Here is a 20,781-nt window from a genome sequence, read left to right as displayed (position 1 = left end):
GTTGGACCATCATTTATTTTTCAACAGGACAATGACCCCAAACACACCTCCAGGCTGTGTAAGGGCTATTTGACCAATGTGGAGAGTGATGGGGGGCTACACCAGATGACCTGGCCTCCACAGTCACCAGACCTGAACCCAATCGAGATGGTTTGGGGTGAGCTGGACCGCAGCGTGAAGGCAAAAGGGCCAACAAGTGCTAAGCATCTCTGGGAACTCCTTCAAGATTGTTGGAAGACCATTTCCAGTGACTACCTCTTGAAGCTCATCAAGAGAATGCCAAGAGTGTGCAAAGCAGTCATCAAAGCAAAAGGTGGCTACTTTGAAGAATCTACAATATAAAACATATTTTCAGTTGTTTCACACTTTTTTTGTTAAGTATATAATTCCACATGTATTAATTCATAGTTTTGATGCCTTCAGTGTGAATGTACAATTTTCAAAGTCATGAAAATACAGAAAAATCTTTAAATGAGAAGGTGTGTCCAAACTTTTGGTCTGTACTGTATATATTCCTCTGTGCATCATGAATCGTGGTATGTGTTAAAGGGGCCCACTGAGACTCTTTCGCCCGGGGCCCACAAAAACCTGGAGCCGGCCCTGCTCAAATCATATCATACCTTGTACAACAACAGCCCTAACAGTCAAAGTAAGTGCAACTCCTACTACTACCCTAAAGCTAGCGCCATTAAAACAGGACTCAGAGAAATCCAGCACAGCAAAGGTACTAGTAAATATGGTTTATAGTTTTAATTTAGATTCGCTCCAGAAAGTTTGTGAACCCTTCAGAATTTTCCATTTTTCTGCATAAATTTGACCTAAAACTATATCAGATTTTCCAGGAAGTTCTAATAAAAAGATAAAGAGAATCAAATAAAACAAAAGAGTCAAAAATAATAAATTTTGTCTTTTTTTTTAATTATCCAACATCACATGCATGTAACTGGCAAAAGTATGTACACCTTTAGAATTAGCAGATAATTTGAAGGTGAAATTAGAGTCTGGTGTTTTCAATCGATGGGATGAAAATGGGGTAGGGTGAGGAGCAGGAAAGCTGTTTCATTTAAAAAAACAAGGATCTATCAAAGACTGATCTTCACAATATGTGATTGTGAATGTGCATAACGGCTCGAACAAAGGAGATTTCTCAGGACCTCATAAGAAAAGTTGTTGCTCATCAGGCTGGAAAAGGTTATACCACCATATCCAAAGAGTAGGAATGAGCGGTCCTTTACTCCAAAGTTCGATTCGGGTACCAGAACTCTACCCGAACTTGAACCCAAACCCCATAGATGTCAATGGGGATCCGAACTTTGGTGCTGTTAAAAGGCTGTAAAATGGTCATAGTAAGGGCTAGGGGTCTCTCTCTCCCGCTCTCTGAACACTAAAATGGACTTCTCCCAGAGAAGACACTAGGTGTCCGGTACGAACCCCGAACTTTACAGTTTGGATTCGCTCATCTCTGCTAAAGAGTTTTGACTCACAGTCATACACATTGTGTACAAATGGAGGAACTGAAAGACCATTATTATGCTCCCAAAATATCGAGATTAGTCAAGAGCAAGACGTATAATAGTCCGCAAGGTTACAAAGAAACCCACGCAGACCTTTAACCAATTAAAGGCCTCTCTCACATTAGCTAATGTTAATGTTCATTAATCCACCATCAGGAGGAAACTGAACAACAATGGTGTGCATGGCAGGATTGCAAGGAGAAAGGCACTGCTCTCCAAAAATCAGTTTTGTGGATGTATGAATCTAAATGCAACTTTTTGGTTTAAATGAGAAGCGTTATGTTTCAAGAAAGGAAAACAATGCTTTACAGCATAAAAACCTCATACCATATGAGAAACACAGTGGAGGTAGTGTAACAAGGTGCGACATAAGAGACAAGAATTCCCAGCGCTGTGCAGCATTTGTGCAAGAAGACTGCCATTTACTGTCCAAATTAGACCCTGTGGAACCAACCAAAGGAAGGAGAGTTTCAGGGAGGAAGAGTTTGATTGGAGCACCGGGTCCGGTGACTTTGATTACACAGTTCCCCAATATAAAAGGCCAGCGCGCTAAAACAGGAGGAGATTTGGCGCCAAGTAAAGGAAAAGACAAGATGTGTATCAAGGAAGACGCTGAGGCCAGAGTGACAGGCCACTGCAGAAGCCCCAAGGCAGTGGGCTGTGGTGTGCCTATAAGCAGAACCCCGGCGACACCAAGTGAGTTCCAGAATCCAGACGATGCCGTTCAAGACCCGAGAACCCGACCTGTGCCGGTCAAGATCTGGAGTTCAGACTATGCCAGCCTAGAGCCACTGGGTACCAGAGACATCCACCATTGGTCATGCACTTCAGAACCGTGAGAAGACTCCACTCAAGGGAAGATGGCCGTGGTGACGAATTGAGGGGCGAGTGAGCTAGGCCGTTGCTTCCAGCACCAGTGTATGTTAAAGCAGTTGGTCTGGGCTAGCCCAGTGAGCCTTGTTAGACTTTATCAGGAGAGCTTGTTGCCTAGTGGGAAGAACTGAAGACCCCCGCTAGCGCCTGTGTTAAAAGAAGAGATAATATAGTGACTTTCCCTAGTACCAGTATCATCCCCTTTGTCGGAGGTTATAAGAACGTTTAACAAGAGACTGTTATAGCATTTAGAGAGAACCTGAGGATTCATTGTATATTTGGTAATGTATATTTCCTGCTGTAATTATCCTGTTTAGCATTGTTTGTCATTGCTATAGTTACCACAATTCCCGCCATATCAGGAACATTAACAGTTTTAGTGGTTACTTTTGCCTAGTGCTTTGTGCATTGCATTTGATCACCTGTGTACAGTAGTGACATAGCTTTGGCCTGTTTTCTGTGTCCTTGCTAGGACAACTTGCATCATTGATGAAACAATGAATTCTGAATTATATCAGCAAATTCTAAACGACAATGTTAGGACATCTGTCCATGAGCTGAATATTAAGAGAACATCGGTCTTGCAGCAAGACAATGACTCAAAGAATACATACAAGTCATTCTACAAAAGAATGGTTAAAGAAGAATAAAGTTACAGCTCCACTCCAGCAGGGGGGAAGTTTCGGCGCTGGAGTGGTCCCCTGTCCCGGACATACACTCACCCTCTGAAGTCTTCACCGTTTTTGGTGTGGCTCCAGTCCTGCGACACCATCTTGTGAGTGCAGCTTTTGACTGACCGGAATTCAGAAGTCACGTCACAAGCTCTCAAAGAACCAGAACGAGGTTCTCATAGACTTACCATATTTTTCTGGCTATAAGACGCACTTTTTTCCTCCAAAATTTTGGAGGAAAGTGGGGGGGTGCTTCTTATAGTCTGATATACATAAATATTGTGGCTGTGGGTGGTGGGGGATGTGGGGTGAAGTGACAGCGGCTGAGTAGTGGGGCACAGGAGGCAGCAGCCGCCTGCTGCAACCTACACTGTGCCCGCTACTAAAGAAAAAGAAAATTCACTGCTCCCCATGCCCATGGCTACACCAGGGGGTTACACCAAATATTGAAAACAGAGGTTAACAGAATCTAATATTTTTGACTCATTTGTTTCATTTGGTTTTCCTTATCTGATTTTGGACTTTTGTTAAAAACTGATGTAGTTTTAAGCTAAATTTATGCAGAAATATTGCAAATTCTCAAGGGTTCACAAACTTTCTAGCACCAATGTACTCGGTTAAGTATACTGTACTGCTGAACTAGAGAGTACAATTGCATACAACTTGTGAATCCAAAGGTGCTATCACACCACCACCCAGATCTGCTCTGATGACATCTAAGTCTATGGGTTCGTGTAAATCCTGCTATGCTATCCGTGTGCTGTAAGTGTTTAACATTGCAAAGTATAGGAGAAGCTTTGTAATTTCTTTTTCTTTTGCCATACTGGAAAAACACTGATGGCACAGATGACAGACTGATCCAACACACTGATGACACTGATATTGTTTTTTCTGGTACCAGATTTATACGGACGTGTAAAGGGGGCCTAAAGGTGCATAACACAGGTTTAATAAAAAAAAAAAATTTTTTTTAAAAGAGTAATAAAATTGGTATAGTTCGTTGTAAATTTTGATCACTGAAAAGAAAACTAGAAAGGATATTCTAAGTCTAGAAGATTATTTTTTGCATTACTTTTTAATTAAATATATTATGTTATATAAAGACATAAAAACAATCAAAAATTGCTCAGAGAAAAGTAAGCAAACTTTTTAAGACAGTATTCACTTGTGCCCTCACACTGAGGAAACCCATTTTTCATCCATTTTATGGCAGATGCGTAAAGAAGACCGAAGACGTAATAGCTTGATGAAAATGCTATGGTGTATTTTAGGATTGCGTAAGTGCAGTACATCAGCAGGAATATTCTCATGTACTTTGTGTATGCAGCTCATGGTGTTTAAAGCTTTCTCATACAATCAATTTTATAGCGGTCTCCCAAAATAGATTTATTTTCCCTATTACTACACATTTCATGGAAAAAATGTAGTATACAAAATGGCAAAATACATTTAGCTTGTGCCACAGAGTGTTATATTACAGACAACATGGTATCTCTTCTGACATGCCTATATTAGTTAATACTTTAATTTCTTGTGAAATGCGTAAGCATCTAATCAGTAGAACATTGCATTGTTCCTTTTTCTGTTATTCTTCTAGGAAATGTATGAATGAATTAACAAATGGTGTTAACTTAACTCAGTTCAGAAAATAATTTTGGTAGCTTGTTGTAAATTATGGTGAACAGTAGAAGTGCAGATATTTAAAATTTAACCTCTTATCAGCTACATAAAGGTGTAATAGCTTGAGTATTAAATTATTATGACTTTTATTTAGTGATTAACGTAGCAAATTTTTGTGCAACACATAGTTGTACACAAATGTTAAACTTTTGCATTTTTACACCAGCCCTGCCACTTTTCTAAATTGTGCAGAGGCTTAACAGGAGGGACATCTACAATCGTGGACGAACAAATTCACTATAATTTACATCAGAAAGTAGAATAAATTACAGCAAAAAATCTAATCAAGATTGTTTATTATGGCACAAAGCAGCCCTGAATTTGTTGAATCTTACTTCAAAAGACTTATCCTTAAAACTAGTGTAGGAATATTCAGTCTTGTTGAATTGGTCCAAATGTGTTTTCAATTCCATTGTAAAACATACATTGTACTCCATTAGGAAATGCCTCCAATGAGAAACCTAGCTGAGAAGGTTTTGAGTATAGTCGCCTGAAAAAAAAAACAATTTTCAACTATTATGATTTTATTAGTTATTGATTATTTGAATAATTCATGTTGTAGAGTTTCTACTCACTTGGGTGTGTCAGAGGCAAACAGGAAGCGTTTTTCATTTAAGTGTCCATGTCGGTTTATTACTTCATAAACCGTTCATAAGTAAAAAGGAAAGCAAACAGCCTTTAGTGCAGGCAAAACAAAGTAAACAGTCCTTTAGGAAAAGTCTTTATTAGCCAGTCCTGTGGGCACACAGGCTGGATAGCGTCCAGTACCCTGACTCAGTCTGGAGACAACAACACACGGGAGGCCTTCTCCCTCCAAACACAGACCATGTATCAAGCAAAGGACTCCATTTTAAACTCTTAGCTACACCCAGAGATGAGGTATGTGGGCAGCCAGACCCGCCCATCTCTCAAGGCTGCCTGTAACCTGGTCCCGGATGCACCAAATAATCCTTTTAGTAATTGTGCACTAGAGCAATACTCCAGGATTACATCACAGATGACAGCCATCTCTGTGACACATACCTCCCATCAATTATATGTAGCTGACTTACAATGTATATCATTATATTTTACAGAATGATGAATCTGCTTCTAGCGATGAACCGAACAGGAAACATATTAATGGAGACTCTGTCATTATTAACCAGGTAAGTGAATGGTTAACAAATTTACCTTTCATTCACTTAATTTCCATTTTTTTATTTGATATTTAAATATATAGGGATAAATTATAATAACCAGATGAAAAAATCTACCATTATTTATAATTAGAGATGAGCAGGTCACATCATGCAACCCCAGTCCACGGTCCAGGTCAACATTCTCTGGCTGTGGATAGGATCTGCACAAAATTCCTTATCCTCCAGGATCCCAGATTCAGCTCATGCTTAGCTGGGCTGGCAAGATGTCACCTGTGCAGCACACATCGCACAGATGACATCATGCCAGGACAGCAAATCAAACGCTGCGTTAGGGAACCCTGAAGTATAGGAAATTCACCCAGCTCCTCTTCACGGCCAGAGACCTCTGACCTGGACCATGAACCGGGGTTGCGCGATGCGACCCGCTCAACTGTACTCATTATATTACATATTATATTACATCCGTTTCTTTTTTTCTCCCACTTTAATTTTAGCTTGAAGATGATCCCTCAATTACTAAACATAATAAAGAAGCCTCAAATCATAAAAGGTATTTTGAACATTATGCTTTGCAGCATCTTTATAGAAAAATTCTGAAAATATTAGTGTTTATGTGATCCTTCGTGTAAGTGCCTGTACACATGTGATGTGAATGCACAAGAATAAAATCTTTTCAGCTCACACAGACAGTCAAGATGCAGTTCACGCGTACTATAGTAATCATAGATAGACACTAGAAATAAGCTATCCGCAAACATGCGTTATCATAAGATCTACTGCTGCCTGTACATCAATAAACACAATCCTAAAATGTACCAAGTCAAAGTAACAAGTATTGTATCTCCTATACAGTATCTGTGATGATGATGGGCAAGTAAAGCCCCCATAATAGAAAGATCATCAATTAACCTGCACTGCAAGCAGAGCTAAATTTGCCAGCAGAAAGCAAAACAAAATATATATATTTTTTTTATGTCCCCACCTCAGCCAGACCACATAACAAATCCGCTGTCTTTTTGGAGAGGTTCCACACATTTATATTCCCTGCCCCAACGTGCACCAGCATGTTCATGCTGCTGACGTTGCTGCGGCGCTATGAGGTCAATGTTCATGCTGCTGACGTTGCTGCGGCGCTATGAGGTCAATGTTCATGCTGCTGACGTTGCTGCGGCGCTATGAGGTCAATGTTCATGCTGCTGACGTTGCTGCGGCGCTATGAGGTCAATGTTCATGCTGCTGACGTTGCTGCGGCACTATGAGGTCACTTCATCACACTATCTGTTGCTATAGCGTAGCAGAGGAGAAGACGCATATGCCGGGAAAGGTAAGTGCTCATAGAGTTAAAGATTCAAGAAAGGGGGGGGGGGGGTAAGTATAGAAAGTGAGAGACAGTGAAAGGGTACAGCATAGGGGCAATATATAGTGTGAGGGCACATTATGAGGGCTTTATATAGTATGGGGGGGCAGTATGTTGTGTGAGGATACAGTATGGGGGCACTATATAGCATGAGGGCAATATATATTTTGAGGACACAGTATAAGGGGTGGTAAATAGTATGAGGGCAGTATATAATGTGAGAGCACAATATAGGAGGCAATATATAGTGTAAGTACATAGTATAGGTGCTATACATAGTGAGAGGGCACAGTATGGAGAGCAGTATATAGTGTGAGTGCAGTATATAGTTTGAGGGAACAGTATGATATGATTTTAGATTGTTTCCGTTTCCATAACAATTATTTTTATATATTGGACCCTTTTTTCAACGGAGGAGGGGCTAGTAACAGTGATTTGGATTGCCAGCATCTTATTTTTTATTTTTATTTTTTTCTGCTGTTTTTTATTAATTTATTTTTCATTTATTTCACATAGTATGTCACCGTGAGGTCCTAAAAGACATTGTTGGGCATTTCATCATTTAATTATGCTTTTTTTACCTAATTTTCCTTGTAACTGGGGCTTGAATTTTAGCCACAGTTTTAGGAGAAATTAAGTCTCCTGGCTGCATAAAAGAGGTGACTGGGTCTTCTTGTACCCAGCAGCTCCTTCTCCCTCCCTATACATAGCAATCACTTGACTGCTGGGTCCAGAGGAGGAAGCACAGTTAGCACTTCCTATATGCTATATACATAGTGCTTCTTTAGCGCTGTTTATACATTGATCAGAAAGGCAGGAATGATAGTAAACTGTATTTGCCTTGTCAGTGAGGAGTCCATCTATGGGTATGTGAGCACAGTCAGGATTTGAAGCACAAATTTCCTGAGCGTTTCTGCATCTCCTTGGCAGGAAAAACACTGGGTGTTTTTGATAAATTTTTGATGCGTTTTTGATGTGTTTTTTTATGTGGTTTTTGAAGCATTTTTGTACATCAATGAATGCTTTTTGGAGCTAAATAAAGTTATTTGGTGGGACATTGCTTAAACCCTTGGATTACCGTCAGAACTGGGGTGAGTATATTGGTTAATTTAAATGATTAAAGAATGTGTCTAATGTATTTCAAATAAAGTGTTTGCTCTGTGGCTGTGTGTTTATTTAATTTGTTTTGGTCATGAAAAGGTCTGATTGACACCTTGTCATAACCAAACAAAAGAGCTGGGTGTCGCTAGTCCCATTCACCAAATCTTCATTAGCATTTCTATTCTTGTAATTTATGCGGCTGCTGTGAGCTGGTATTTTTAGCCTGGGAAGGTACCATTTGCAAACATGGTCCCTGGCCATTTTCCCCCAATCAGCACTCAGCAGCGTTTTGGACGCAGCACATTTTTGTTGCGTCCAAAATGCGGTGTTCTAATGCCACACTTTTGTTGTCGGTACATGTGAATCCACCGCATATAATGACACTTCAATCAGTCAAAATCTGCAGCGGAGACTAGAGTGTCCGCTACAGAAATTGACATGCTGCGGGTGAGTTTTGGTACATGGCCATGGTCAGGAGCCACTGCAGGTTTGATGCTGCGTGTTGATATGGAGTCAAACCCACAGCGTTCAGATGTTACAGCATAGAATAGTGGATGGGATCTCTAGAAATCCCATGTCCGCTATGCGTGCCTCTGAGGCTGCGGATCACCCATGGACACTGACATGCAGCGCGTCTTTCAGGACCGCAGCATGTCAAATTCTCTTGTGGAGTCGCTAGTCTCTGCAACATAAATTTGACCACTAGAATGCATAAAATGCAGTAAATATGCATGGTTCAGTGAACACATGTGGATTTACCTGCGTTCAATAGAATGCAATGTTTTGGATGCAGCAAAAAATATGCGTCCAAAGCGCTATGTCCGGATCATGAGACTAAAATAAAATTAAAAATTGGCGTGGGCTCCCGCGTAATTTTTATAACCAGCAGAGGGAAAGCAGACCACTGGGGGCTGATATTAGTAGCCGGGGAAGGGGTCATTAGCCAACAATGTTCTCTGGCTATTAATATCAGCCCACAGCTGTTTGTTTAGTCTTTACTGGCTAGATTACAGGGGGACCCCAGAAAAAAATTGATGTGGTGTCCCCCTATAAAATCTAACCAGCAAAGGCTATGCTGGACAGCTGCGGGCTGATATTAATAGCCAGGGAAGGGGCCATGGATACTAGCCCCCTCCGTGGCAATTAATATCACCCCTCAGCAGTCCCAAAAATGGTGCATCCATAAGATGCACCAAATATAGCACTTAGCCTCCGCTCTTCCCACTGCACTGTAGTGGTGGTGAGTGGGGTAATGGGGTTGGGGTTCACGTCAGCCTTGTATTGGCGGCTGACATGAAGCCCAGGTCAGTAATGGAGGGCGTCTATAAGATTCCCCCATTACTAACCGCGTAGTAAAATGGTCTCCGCTTTTTCAATAAAAGACACGGCCAGAATAAAGTATTTTAATGAAATAAAAAACACACGGTTCTACAATTTTTTTTATTACAATCAGTCCGCGAAGCCCTCGATCTCCTGAAAAAAACGATTGTCCCACGGTGATCCCACGGCAATCACTGATGTCACTGCTGTAGAAGACTGGTTTGTATACTGACAGGGTATAAAATCACCCCTATCAGTATACACGCTGCAGGAGGTCAGTGGGGTCACTGGGGTTGATCAGCTGAAGATCCCAGGGTCAGGTGAGCATCAGCTGATCGGTCACGTGACCGATCGGCTGATTGCAGACGTCACCGATCAGCTGATGGTCACGTGACCGATCAGCTGATCGTTGACGTCACCGCAGGTCCTGGCAGCTCGGAACACTCCGGGAGGAGAGGATCACCGCCAGGGACCAGGAGGACACCGGGGTCCGCCGGACAGGTGACTATAAGGTTTTTGTTTATCTTTACTTTGTTTTACTTTAGTTTTTACCGCGGGCATGCCGGTTGGGAGGAGCAGACTACTGCTCCTCCCATCCACGCCACTCTCGCTGTTATCAGTGGGAGCAGCAGTCAGATGAGAGGAGTTGTAGCCCTGCTCTACCGACCCCGGTACCACCCACACTGCGTTTCCGCCGCGAATTCACAGCCATTGGCTGTAATTGAAACGCAGCAAATCCGCAGGCATAGATATTATACCTGCGGGTTTGCTGCAGTTCAATGCAAGTCAATGGGCGCAAATTTGCGGCGGGGTCAAGCAAGAAATGGCCATGCTGCGGTTTTTACCACAATGCTAATCCAGAGCGGAAATTTCCGCATCATGTGCATAGCACATCCGGATTACCATTGCTACAGCTGGAAGACCTATTACAAGTGTTTTTGCAGCATTTCCACGGCAGGAAAACCGCCGCGAAAATGCATCAAAAACGCATCGTGTGAACTTAGCCTATATCTGACAGCCAACTCCCCACTCCAGCAATGCAGTGGCATTTTAGAATGTCACTGAAGAGGAGAATGCGGAACCCCTGGATTTTTATCATCTATCGGGGATTCAGAAGTCATGAAATAGTAACTAAACTTTTGTGAGATTTTTTAATCTAGGTCTAGGTCCTGAGACTCCCACCATTCACCCTATAGATAGGAGAGCAAACAAACAGTGGAATATGGATGATGTGCATTTTTAAAAGGTCTTTTGAGCAATCAGCGGAGAATCTCAGGACACAGATCCCCACCAATCTGCAAAAAAATGTAAGGGTCTAAAACATATATTTCCCAAAAGTTGTTACTCCTTAAATGTTAAATAGTGCTACTGCCTGTGTCTAATCGGTGCTACTTTCTGTATGGTCTGCAGTCTGATGATGGCTTGTAACAACAACTCCAATAATCTCATTACCATTTTTAAGGATATGGTGGGAGTTGCAGGCTCATGCAACACAATTGTACACGGCAGAGGCCGACTTGACATTGCAATTGTACTAAACTTGGTGCCAAGTGCTTCTGGTGCTGTATTTATGTACCGATGATGGTTCTTGTCATGTATTTATGTACCGATGATGGCTCTCGGAATGCATTCATGTACTGATAGTGGTGCTGGTGATGTATTTATGTACTGATAGTGTTTCTGGTGATTATTCATGTACTGATAGTGGTTCTGGTGATGTATTAATGTAGATGAGGTAGTGACCTTAGGTGTTATGCTGGGTAAAAACAGAACAGGTTCCCAAAGAAAATCAAACCTGGCTTTCTTTCTGTGATAAATGTAATGATGCACAATCCTGCTTTCCTTGGTGCCAGCATCTACTGCCGTTTAAAGTATGAGAGGGCAGTAAAGTAGAGCTGTGTGTCATTACAAACACCTCTGTAGCTCTCCTTCAGTGGCAATATCAATGTGGGTGGAGGTGGAGTAGAGAAGAGTTGACAACACGGTGAGAGGAGAGTTGCAAGAGGTGTTTGGTTTGTAATGACGCACAGCTCTACTCCCTTGCCTCGCTTACAATCACAGCAGATGCTGGCAATAAGATTAGTGAGGCGAGAACTGTGTGTCATTAGATGTCTCACTCAGACAAAAACCTGTTCTAAGCTTCTCTTGGGGCATGTTCTTTTTTCCCTGCAATGACATTGAAAAAAAAAGTAACTGACCCCAGAGATGAACCTGTGCAAACGCGCCTTTTGGTTAAAGAGGAATTTAGAATCTAAACTTTACAAGCCAAATATCTCCACAACTGAGATGAGAAATAAAAAAAGTAAAAAAAATAACAGATACATTTTATTCTTCTCTGCAGCCACTATCCCATAATGTGGCCAGTTTAACATACTAAAACTGGTGAAAGGTCTTCTTTAACTGAAAATCTGTCAATCTGAGTTTCTGATTGTTATCTGTTTTATTTTGCTCTTCTCAGCTGATTTGGGGCTTATCAAAGTTCAAGTGAACGTTCATGTGGTCTGAGCTCAGAAAAACACAAAAGATAAAAGATTTACAAACTTCTGCAGCCAGCCATAGACAGTGTAACACATAGGCTATTGAAGGCAAGCATAGCTAAATATTTAATGAAACCCATTTGCAAACACAACTGTTTAGCCCAAATTACATACATTTAAAGGAAACCTGTTACATCCAGAAATGTTATTTATCTGCAGATATAGGGCATGTACAGTGGATATAAAAAGTCTATACACCCCTGTTAAAATTTAGGGAGGATATAAGATAATTTTTTCATTGTGGCCGCTGCTCCAGTAAGGCAGCCTTAAAGGATTTTAATGCTATTTGAAGTTGATTTAAAAGTCTACACACCCCTGTTAACATGTGAGGTTTTGTCATGTGAAAAAATAAAACCAAGAAGAATCCTTTCAGAACTTTTTCCACCTTTTAATGTCACTCATAATCTCTACAATTTCATTGAAGAATAAAATGAAATCTTTTCGGTTGAAAAAGAAAAATAAAGAACTAGAATAATGTGGTTGCATAAATATGCACACCCTTAAACTAATACTTTGTTGAAGTACTGCTAGAATTTATGACAGCTTTCATTCTCCTGTGTATAGCCCTCTTCAGGTCAACCCACAGATTTTCAATTTGATTCAGGTCTGGGCTCAGGATAGGCCATTCCAAAACTTTCATTTTCTTTTGGCAAAGCCATTTTTTTGCTTATTTGGAGGTATGCATAGACTTGAAATGTAAAAATCCTCTTCATCTTAAAGATATGTCTTGAAAGGTGAAATTCCTCTTCATCTTCAGCTTTTTAGCACAGGCCTGACAGTTTTGTTGCAAAATTTACTGATATTTAAAACTGTTTATAATTCCATCCTCCTTGACTAAAGCCTCAGTTACAGCTGCCAAAAAACAGTCCCAAAGCATAATGCTACTTCCACCATGCTTTACTGTGGGTATGGTGTTCTTTTGATGATACCCAGTGTTGGCTTTGTGACAAACATACCATTTTGGAATTTTGACCAAAAGGTTCAATCATTTTCCACATGCTTTTGGCAGATTGATGTAGGTTTTGGCAAACATGGTCAGGCTTGGATGTTTTTCTTTTTAAGAAAAGGCTTCCATCTTGTCAACCAACCCCACATGCAGACAAATGAAAAATGTGGGAGATTGTTGTCATATGCAGTATACAACCAATACTTGCTAGAAGTTCCTACAGCTCCTTTAAAGTTGCTGTAGGCCACTTGGCAGTCTCCTGGACCAATTTTATTCTTGACTATTCATCAATTTTTGAGGGACATCCAGTTATCCAATTCGAGATAATGTCACTGGAATTGAGGCTTTAGTCAAGGTGGATGAAATTATGAACAGTTCCAAATATCAGTCAGTTTTGCAACAAAAACGTCAAGCATGTGCTAAAAAGCTGAAGATCAAGAGAAATTTCACCTTTCAAGACCACGACCCTATGCATACCTCCAAATCAGCAAACAAATGGCTTTGCCAAAAAAAAAATTTGGAATGGCAGACCTGAATCAAATTGAAAATCTGTGGGTTGGCCTGAAGAGGGCTGCACACAGGAGACTGAATGCTGTCATAAATTCACTTCACAGTGATTCATGGTATATGTAATGCTATGGAATTTTTTTTACCCTTCTCTTGACTGATAACATTCAGCAATTAGATCCCTTTGCTGTGTTGTAAGCTGTTTACGGACTATGGCACTGATTCATCAAGACCATCATGAACAACACCAGTCTTGTTGAAGGGGGTGTGTTAAAGTCAGAGGCACACACCTCTTAAAGGGGTTTTCCCACGGACAAAAGTTCATTTTAAAAATTGTCTGTGTCTGACCGTGTACTGAACATACCACAGCTCCTGGGGATTTTGTGAGGTAAAACATTTCACTGCCTAGTTTTAAACAATATTTTACCTCACAAAATTAATCCTCTGTGATCCCCTGCTGTAATGTCTGTATTGTCTTTTGCTTCCTCCCCTTCCCAGGAGCTGTGGTATGATCTGACCGTGTTCCGTACATGGTCAGACACAGACGATTTTTAAAATGAACTTTTGTTCATGGGAAAACCTCTTTAATTAATCAGGAGCCTGTGAAAAGTGATTTGCACCTCTATGAACCTCACCACAAATATTACTCCAATAAGAGACCGGAGTAAGATATATGGCATAAAGAGCAAAAAGCTCGTCAAGAATTAGATGAGCTGTAGAATCACACCTCTGTGGTGTCACTATCCTACTTTGATAGAGCTGGAATAAACTGTCGTGAAAACACCAAAAGTTGCTGAATTTTGTGATTTTTTGCTGAATTTTGCCATGGCTTTTGCTGTCAAATGCAGCTAAGAAAATGTCAGGAAAATTTTATTAGAACGGCTAAACTTTATATGGAGTTAATCAGAATTACTTTAAATGATGGCAAGAATGGTAGCTGTATACTGAATAGCATTTAACATGAGTTTAAATGTGATTGGCTAATTCTGAACACAACCACATACTCAATTATAAGAGAGTGTTCACACGTATGCAACTACATTATTTTAGTTTGTTCTATTTATTTTCCACTGCACAGTGAGCTTGCTGTAATCACTCCTTGGTACATTGATTGACAGCCTTTTCTACAACATGTGTGCAGTGTTTGAGTGCAGAACAGGCTGTCAATCAAGTGCAAGGGTTGAGACTACAGCATGCTCACTGTGTAGTGTGCGGTGTCTGTAACCTCTCATTATACTGCCCCATTAAGTGGAAGCAAGTGGCTTCTGGGTAGATATAAATTAATTTTCTCCTTCTAGCTGCTCTTCCAGTAAAGCAGCATTAATGAGATTTTAATACTATTTACCTGCAGATTAGCCCTACATCCACAGATAAATAGCATTTCTGGATGTGACAGGTTCCGTTTAAGTAAAAAAAAACAAAAAAACATGCTGCTAAAGATTTCCATATTATAAATCATGCTCACTATGCTCAAATAGTATCATTTGTCTTAAAGCGGTTTTCCCACGAACAAAGTACATTTTAATTATTAGATCTTGCAATAAAAATAAGTTCCACAATTGGATGTGTTAAATAAAATGTTCCTGTGCTGAGATAATCTTATAAATGTACCTCTGCTGTGTACTGTGTAATGGCTGTGTCTGACTGTGCAGGAACATGGTCTGATCATACCACAGCTCCTGGCCAGGGGAGGACGCAAAAGAGTATACAGACATTACAGCTGGGGATCACAGCGGATTCTTTCTGTGAGGTAAAACATTTCACTGCCTGTTTTTAAGCAATATTTTACCTCAAAGAAAGAATCTGCTGTGATCTCATGCTATAATGTCTGTATAGTCTTTTGCTTCCTCCCCTGCCCAGGAGATGTGATATGATCAGACCATGTCCCTGTATGGTCAGACACAGCTGACGCGCCCAGGGGATGGAGACGACTCGACGCCCGGGCCTTGTTGTTGCCTGGCCTTGGGGGGGGGAATGTCGCGGTGGTCGGCTCCCGGGCCCGTACCCTGGGGTCACTCTTAAAAAGAAGGGGGGAAAGTTAAATGGGATAGGGGAATGTTCCTGACGCCACCTGTGGTGTCTGGTGAGAGTCACCAGCGCTGCTACAGTCCTCTGAGGCCGGTGTTCAGGCAGCTTAGTTGGTGCAGCTCCCCACAGGTGGAGCGGAGCCTCAGGGCAACGTAGGGAGAGAGGGTGTAGGATGGAGCGGTGGCGGGTGTCGGATCTAAACTCCTCTCCTTTTGGGCAAGCAACCGGGGGTGCTGGCAATGGTGTTAACGGGGGACGCTGCTGGTCCTCGAACTTTGCGGACCAGTCCGGGTTCGGGTGTGTATACACCCAGGCGAGGGCAGGTGCTGGCGGTTCCGGGAGCGCGAGGGGTAGCAGCCTTCTGGTGGCTGCGGCGTGTTGGGCCTCAGGTTCCGGGGCTAATAATTGCTCCCAAACGGTGGCGCCCGGGGATGGAGGTGACGGTAGGAGGTCCAGGAGCAGGTCGGCGCACTCAGCGCCCGGGGCAGGGGTTTCACTCTTACCCGCTCCTGGGCTGCACGCGGCCTCCTGGTTTTCCTGATTTTCCGTCTGGGCTGGGGCATCGCTGGTGGGGCGCGACGTATCTCGGCGTCAGGCCGCAAGCTTCCCCAGCAGGTCCTCTCTCCACTCCGCGACCGCTTTCCGCTGGGCCTCCTCTACTCGACGGGTCAGATCCTGCGTCTCGCCGTGGAGGAACTTGGCCTCCTCCGCTGTCAATTGAACGCTGTATCCCTCCGGGGTAAGAGAGGTGGCAGCTGGGGGGCCAACGACGGAGGGAACTTCCTCTTCTCCCTCCATCGCGGCTGCCAGGGGTGGTCTGTCTAAACTTGCGCAGACCACACCTTGTCTCCCTCCTTTTCTCCTCCTCTTTCGGGGGCGGTTCAATGGCTGCTTGCAGACGGGCACTCCTTGGGACGTCCCATCCGTCTTGACGGACACAACCATGCGGACAGTCTCTGATGTGAGGGGCGGTCTGAGCTTTTGGCGCCATTGGGGAACCTGGCCCACGATGGAAGGTCTTAAGTTGTTGTTGTCTTCCCTGCACATAATGGCGACCGTTCTTCTTGGGCGTGTGCCACATTTAATGTGGAAATACAGTCTTTAGGAAAGGCGCACAGTACGCAATGGCAATGGATATAGATTTCTGCCGTTGCCACGGGCATGAAATCCTGTTTGTGACGCCAGGAAGAGATGATGCGCCCAGGGGATGGGGAACGACTTGGCGCCCGGGCCTTGTTGTTGCCTGACCTTGGGGGATGTCGCGGTGGTCGGCTCCCGGGCCCTTACCCTGGGGTCACTCTTAAAAGAAGGGGGGAAGTTATATTGGATAGGGAAATATTCGTGACGCCACCCATGGTGTCTGGTGAGAGTCACCAGCGCTGCTACAGTCCTCTGAGGCCGGTGTTCAGGCAGCTTAGTTGGTGCAGCTCCCCATAGGTGGAGCGGGGCCTCAGGGCTGCGTAGGGAGAGAGGGTGTAGGATGGAGCGGTGGCAGGTGCAGAGCCGCAGAGGAAAGAACAGACAGAGGCAGTAGTTGAAGTCATCCGAGTCTTTACTCACGGTGGTGCTTTCTCAGCTCAGAGCTTCTCTCTGCTGTCACACGGCGAGCTGCGGCCGCCAGGGTGGGGTTCAGCACACTCCAGGTAGTTCAGGAGCGCTTGACAGGACCCCCGCTCTAGAGTGTTCCTCTCTTGTAAACTTCTCCCGCCTTGTGTCCCCCACTGAGTCCCGTGCGGGTACTGCGATGTCCCTGATGGGTAGCGTATAGCTCCCGGACCGACTGGGTGCACTTCTTGGTGACCGGTGGTGAGAACGTGCCGTAAGGCCGGGTCCCTCTGGATAAACTCAGATTAGGGCATATAGGTGGCGACTCCGCTCCGTCCGTATCCCCCTGGGATCCACATAAGCCTCCGGACTTTTCCGACAGAGACGTGAAGTGCAAAGTCAGATAATCGGGGACCGTTACCCCCTCTTGCGGCAGGGTCTCTCTGGCAGGGCCAGAATAAAGTATGCAGGTGGCGACTCCGCTCCGTCCGCACCCCCTGAGATCCTTTCGCCTGTGGAGCCTATCTCCTCTGCTCCCCTCCTGGGCCTTCTTGGTTGAACTCTGACCGGGGACAGAGCCGGCTATGACTCTGCCCCAATCCCCCGTCTCGAGGCCTGAGACCGGGAATCATGGATCCCTCAGCCGGTTGCAGTTTAGCGCTGTCCTGCCATCCCAAAGACCCACGACCAAAGACCCGGTTATAAAGATGGCCTCCAGTTATATATGATTCTAATAAGTGCCTAAGTAAAGTGCTTCCTCCACCCTCACCCACTACATGGTTCCCCCTAACTTTGGTTCCCCCCAAATCCTCCATTCATGCCCGGGGCAGCACTATGGTGCTTTTTAGGCCCCCTACAGAAGTGGAGTGGTGTAGTGTTGAGTGTGTGGTTGGGGTCCTGCGTGGTATTCCATCATTACCTTGGAGAGGAGATACCACACCTCATTCTGAGGTGCAGTACCCCTGTGGCGACTGAATCCTCAGGGGCGCCACACAGCCATTACACAGTACACAGCAGTGGCACATTTATAAGATTATCTCAGCACAGGAGCATTGTTTTTAAACACATACAATTTTGGAACTTATTCAAAATCTATTGATTAAAATTTTGATTAAAATTAACTTTGTTCATGGGAAACCCCTTTAACTGTAGATAGTGTTGATGAAAGAGATACATGAAAGAAAGTAAATGAGCCAAAACAAATATGCACTCTGCTAATTCAAACATTACAAGCAGAACTACAAAGCAATGCCTTTGTACCACAATACAAACTTTGCATTTTAAGTCAGTGACTCCAATGGCCAGTGCACAAAAGGAATACAGTTAAAGCGGTTGTTGAAATGCAAGTCCTTTATGTCAGCAGGAATATTATTATCTCTCCTGGCATGCCAATGTTTGTTAATATTTGAAGTTCTCAGGAAATACCAGTGCTGAAGGGTCTTTTCCATAGAATTCTATTATGTGTCGTTCCTCTGTTATTTCCTTAGGAAAAGTATGAATGAATTAACTTTGTTTAACATTACATTGTTAATGTGGCTTGTCCACTGCAACTCTGATTTCAGAAAATATCGGTCGCTTGCTGTGAGGTGACAGCAGAAGGGCAGATATTTGAGATTTAAAGGGGTTGTCCTGTCAAAAGTGATAAGATTCCAGTCACTCTGTGTGACTGCAGACTTTTGAATCCCCCCAGTGCAGGCACAGTGTGCTGCAGGTATTTGCTGGTTTCTGGTTTCTGGTTGCTGGTCTCATACTGGCGAATCCCAGCAGAGCACAGTGCCTGCACTGGGGGATTCATAAGTCTGCAGTCACACCGAATGACTGCAGACTTATCACTTTAGACCGAACAACCTCTTTAAGATACTAACAGCAATGTCAAGGTCTAACAGCTTGAATAATAATTTATTATGACTTTTATGCCAGATTTCTAGTGCCAAAAGTAGCAAAAGTTGTACAGATATTCTTCATGCATCAGGAACATCTGAACCACATAAACAATGCTTGTCAGATTCTGATGAATCAAAGCCATTGAGTTTAATGGGCACGTCTGATCCGAAAAATGGATCAGGCCATTGCATGCTGTGATTTTTTACAAGTGAAAAAACTGGCCATGTGTAAAAAATGTTCATGTGAACTACACCATTGATTTGCCATGGTCAGTGTGCAGATCATATGAACAACCCTAATTCTGTTATGTTTGACAGAATGTGGACATACACCTATTCTGAATGGAAATAAAAGGCGGAGGAAGGAATAATTTATGATGGCTTTCTTTTTTTTTAGATCCAGAATTAGATAGATAGATAGATAGATAGATAGATAGATAGATAGATAGATAGATAGATAGATAGAGTCAAGAAAAAGAGCAGCACCAGCCACATTAGTAGTGCAAAGCCTCCCAGGTACATAACAGTCCTTTCAATATCAAAAAATCATGGAGACAGCACGCTTGTCAAGTGAAAAAATGGTAAGTTTAATGGCCCATGAGGCGACGTTTCAGTCCAACAATGGGGACCTTTCACAAGCTTGAGAAAGGTCCCCATTGTTGGACTGAAACGTCACCTCATGGGCCATTAAACTTACCATTTTTTCACTTGACAAGCTTGCTGTCTCCATGATTTTTTGATAGATGGATAGATAGATAGCCATACAGTGGGGTCAATTCATTAAGATTGACCTAACACTCTATCTCCTACTCCAATCTTGCTGAAATAGATGGTGCCAAATTCATTAAGGCGTCACTTAAAGAATTTGGTGCCTATTCTAACTGGCGTGCACCTCTGTGTGCTGCACCAGAAATGCTACTCCAGCCAAGCACTGGAGTAGTATTCCTGGCGTACAAAGCGCCGGCATTTTTGATGAATTTGATGGGCAGGCGTGACCATGCCCCTTCCCACTTGTGATTTGCCCATTTTAGAAGAGCTGAGTGAAAAATGTGGAAGATCGGCAAAAGTTGCAAAATTTTTGCGCAAAAAGTGTGCGACCTTTCAAAGCATTTATGCCAGTTTTCCGTCGTAAAAGCTTTGGTTAATTGTCCCCATAATATTCCACTCCACATCTAATTATGTCTTTTCTTCCACAGATTCTTTGAAGAGAAATATGATGCTGTATGTTACTTCTACAACAAACATAAGCACATAATTAAACATGTCATCTATGGCATTTTGTTGGCAGGTAAGAATGAATAACTTTAGTGCTAACCAGTTCTAAGATTTATAAGCCAATGTGGTGGATCAAAAGGAATTGTAGAAGGCTTGGCTCATTATGTACACCAAGTATATTTAGTCAGTTGTATATTTAATAGTGTCAAGGAACAATCATGATACATGGCTACAAATTTGATATTATGAAATTATTAATATTAGATTTATATCTGAAATCCACATTCAGTGGACAATTCATGGTCACCTGCCACCTCTAGTATGCACAGATACATCTGTGGGGCACATAAGCTTGACAGTTACTACTCTATACATGGTGCATAAAGCATATTGGTTCTCATTGGGAGGCGCATGACTTGAACAATCTCTTGGTCAAACAAACCTCGGTAATGGTGACTTCCT

At 42.8% G+C, this 20,781-nt stretch overlaps 1 protein-coding gene across 1 annotated transcript in view; it reads left to right on the top strand.

The window, feature by feature from the left end:
- Window positions 1-20,781, top strand: part of SLC28A3 (solute carrier family 28 member 3) — a 136,570-nt gene that overhangs the window by 49,133 nt on the left and 66,656 nt on the right. Inside the window, exons 2-4 of the mRNA XM_073670933.1 lie at window positions 5,815-5,886; window positions 6,375-6,430; window positions 20,301-20,392. Coding sequence (XP_073527034.1) covers window positions 5,815-5,886; window positions 6,375-6,430; window positions 20,301-20,392 — 220 coding nt within the window. The remainder of the gene's footprint in view (window positions 1-5,814; window positions 5,887-6,374; window positions 6,431-20,300; window positions 20,393-20,781) is intronic.

Source organism: Phyllobates terribilis, unplaced genomic scaffold (genome assembly GCF_046119375.1).
Source record: "Phyllobates terribilis strain yellow unplaced genomic scaffold, ASM4611937v1 Scaffold_1__5_contigs__length_1240528914, whole genome shotgun sequence".
Classification (NCBI taxonomy): Eukaryota; Metazoa; Chordata; class Amphibia; order Anura; family Dendrobatidae; genus Phyllobates; species Phyllobates terribilis.
The sequence above is the reverse complement of the archived record's forward strand: the minus strand, read 5'-3'. Positions and strand labels throughout refer to the sequence as shown.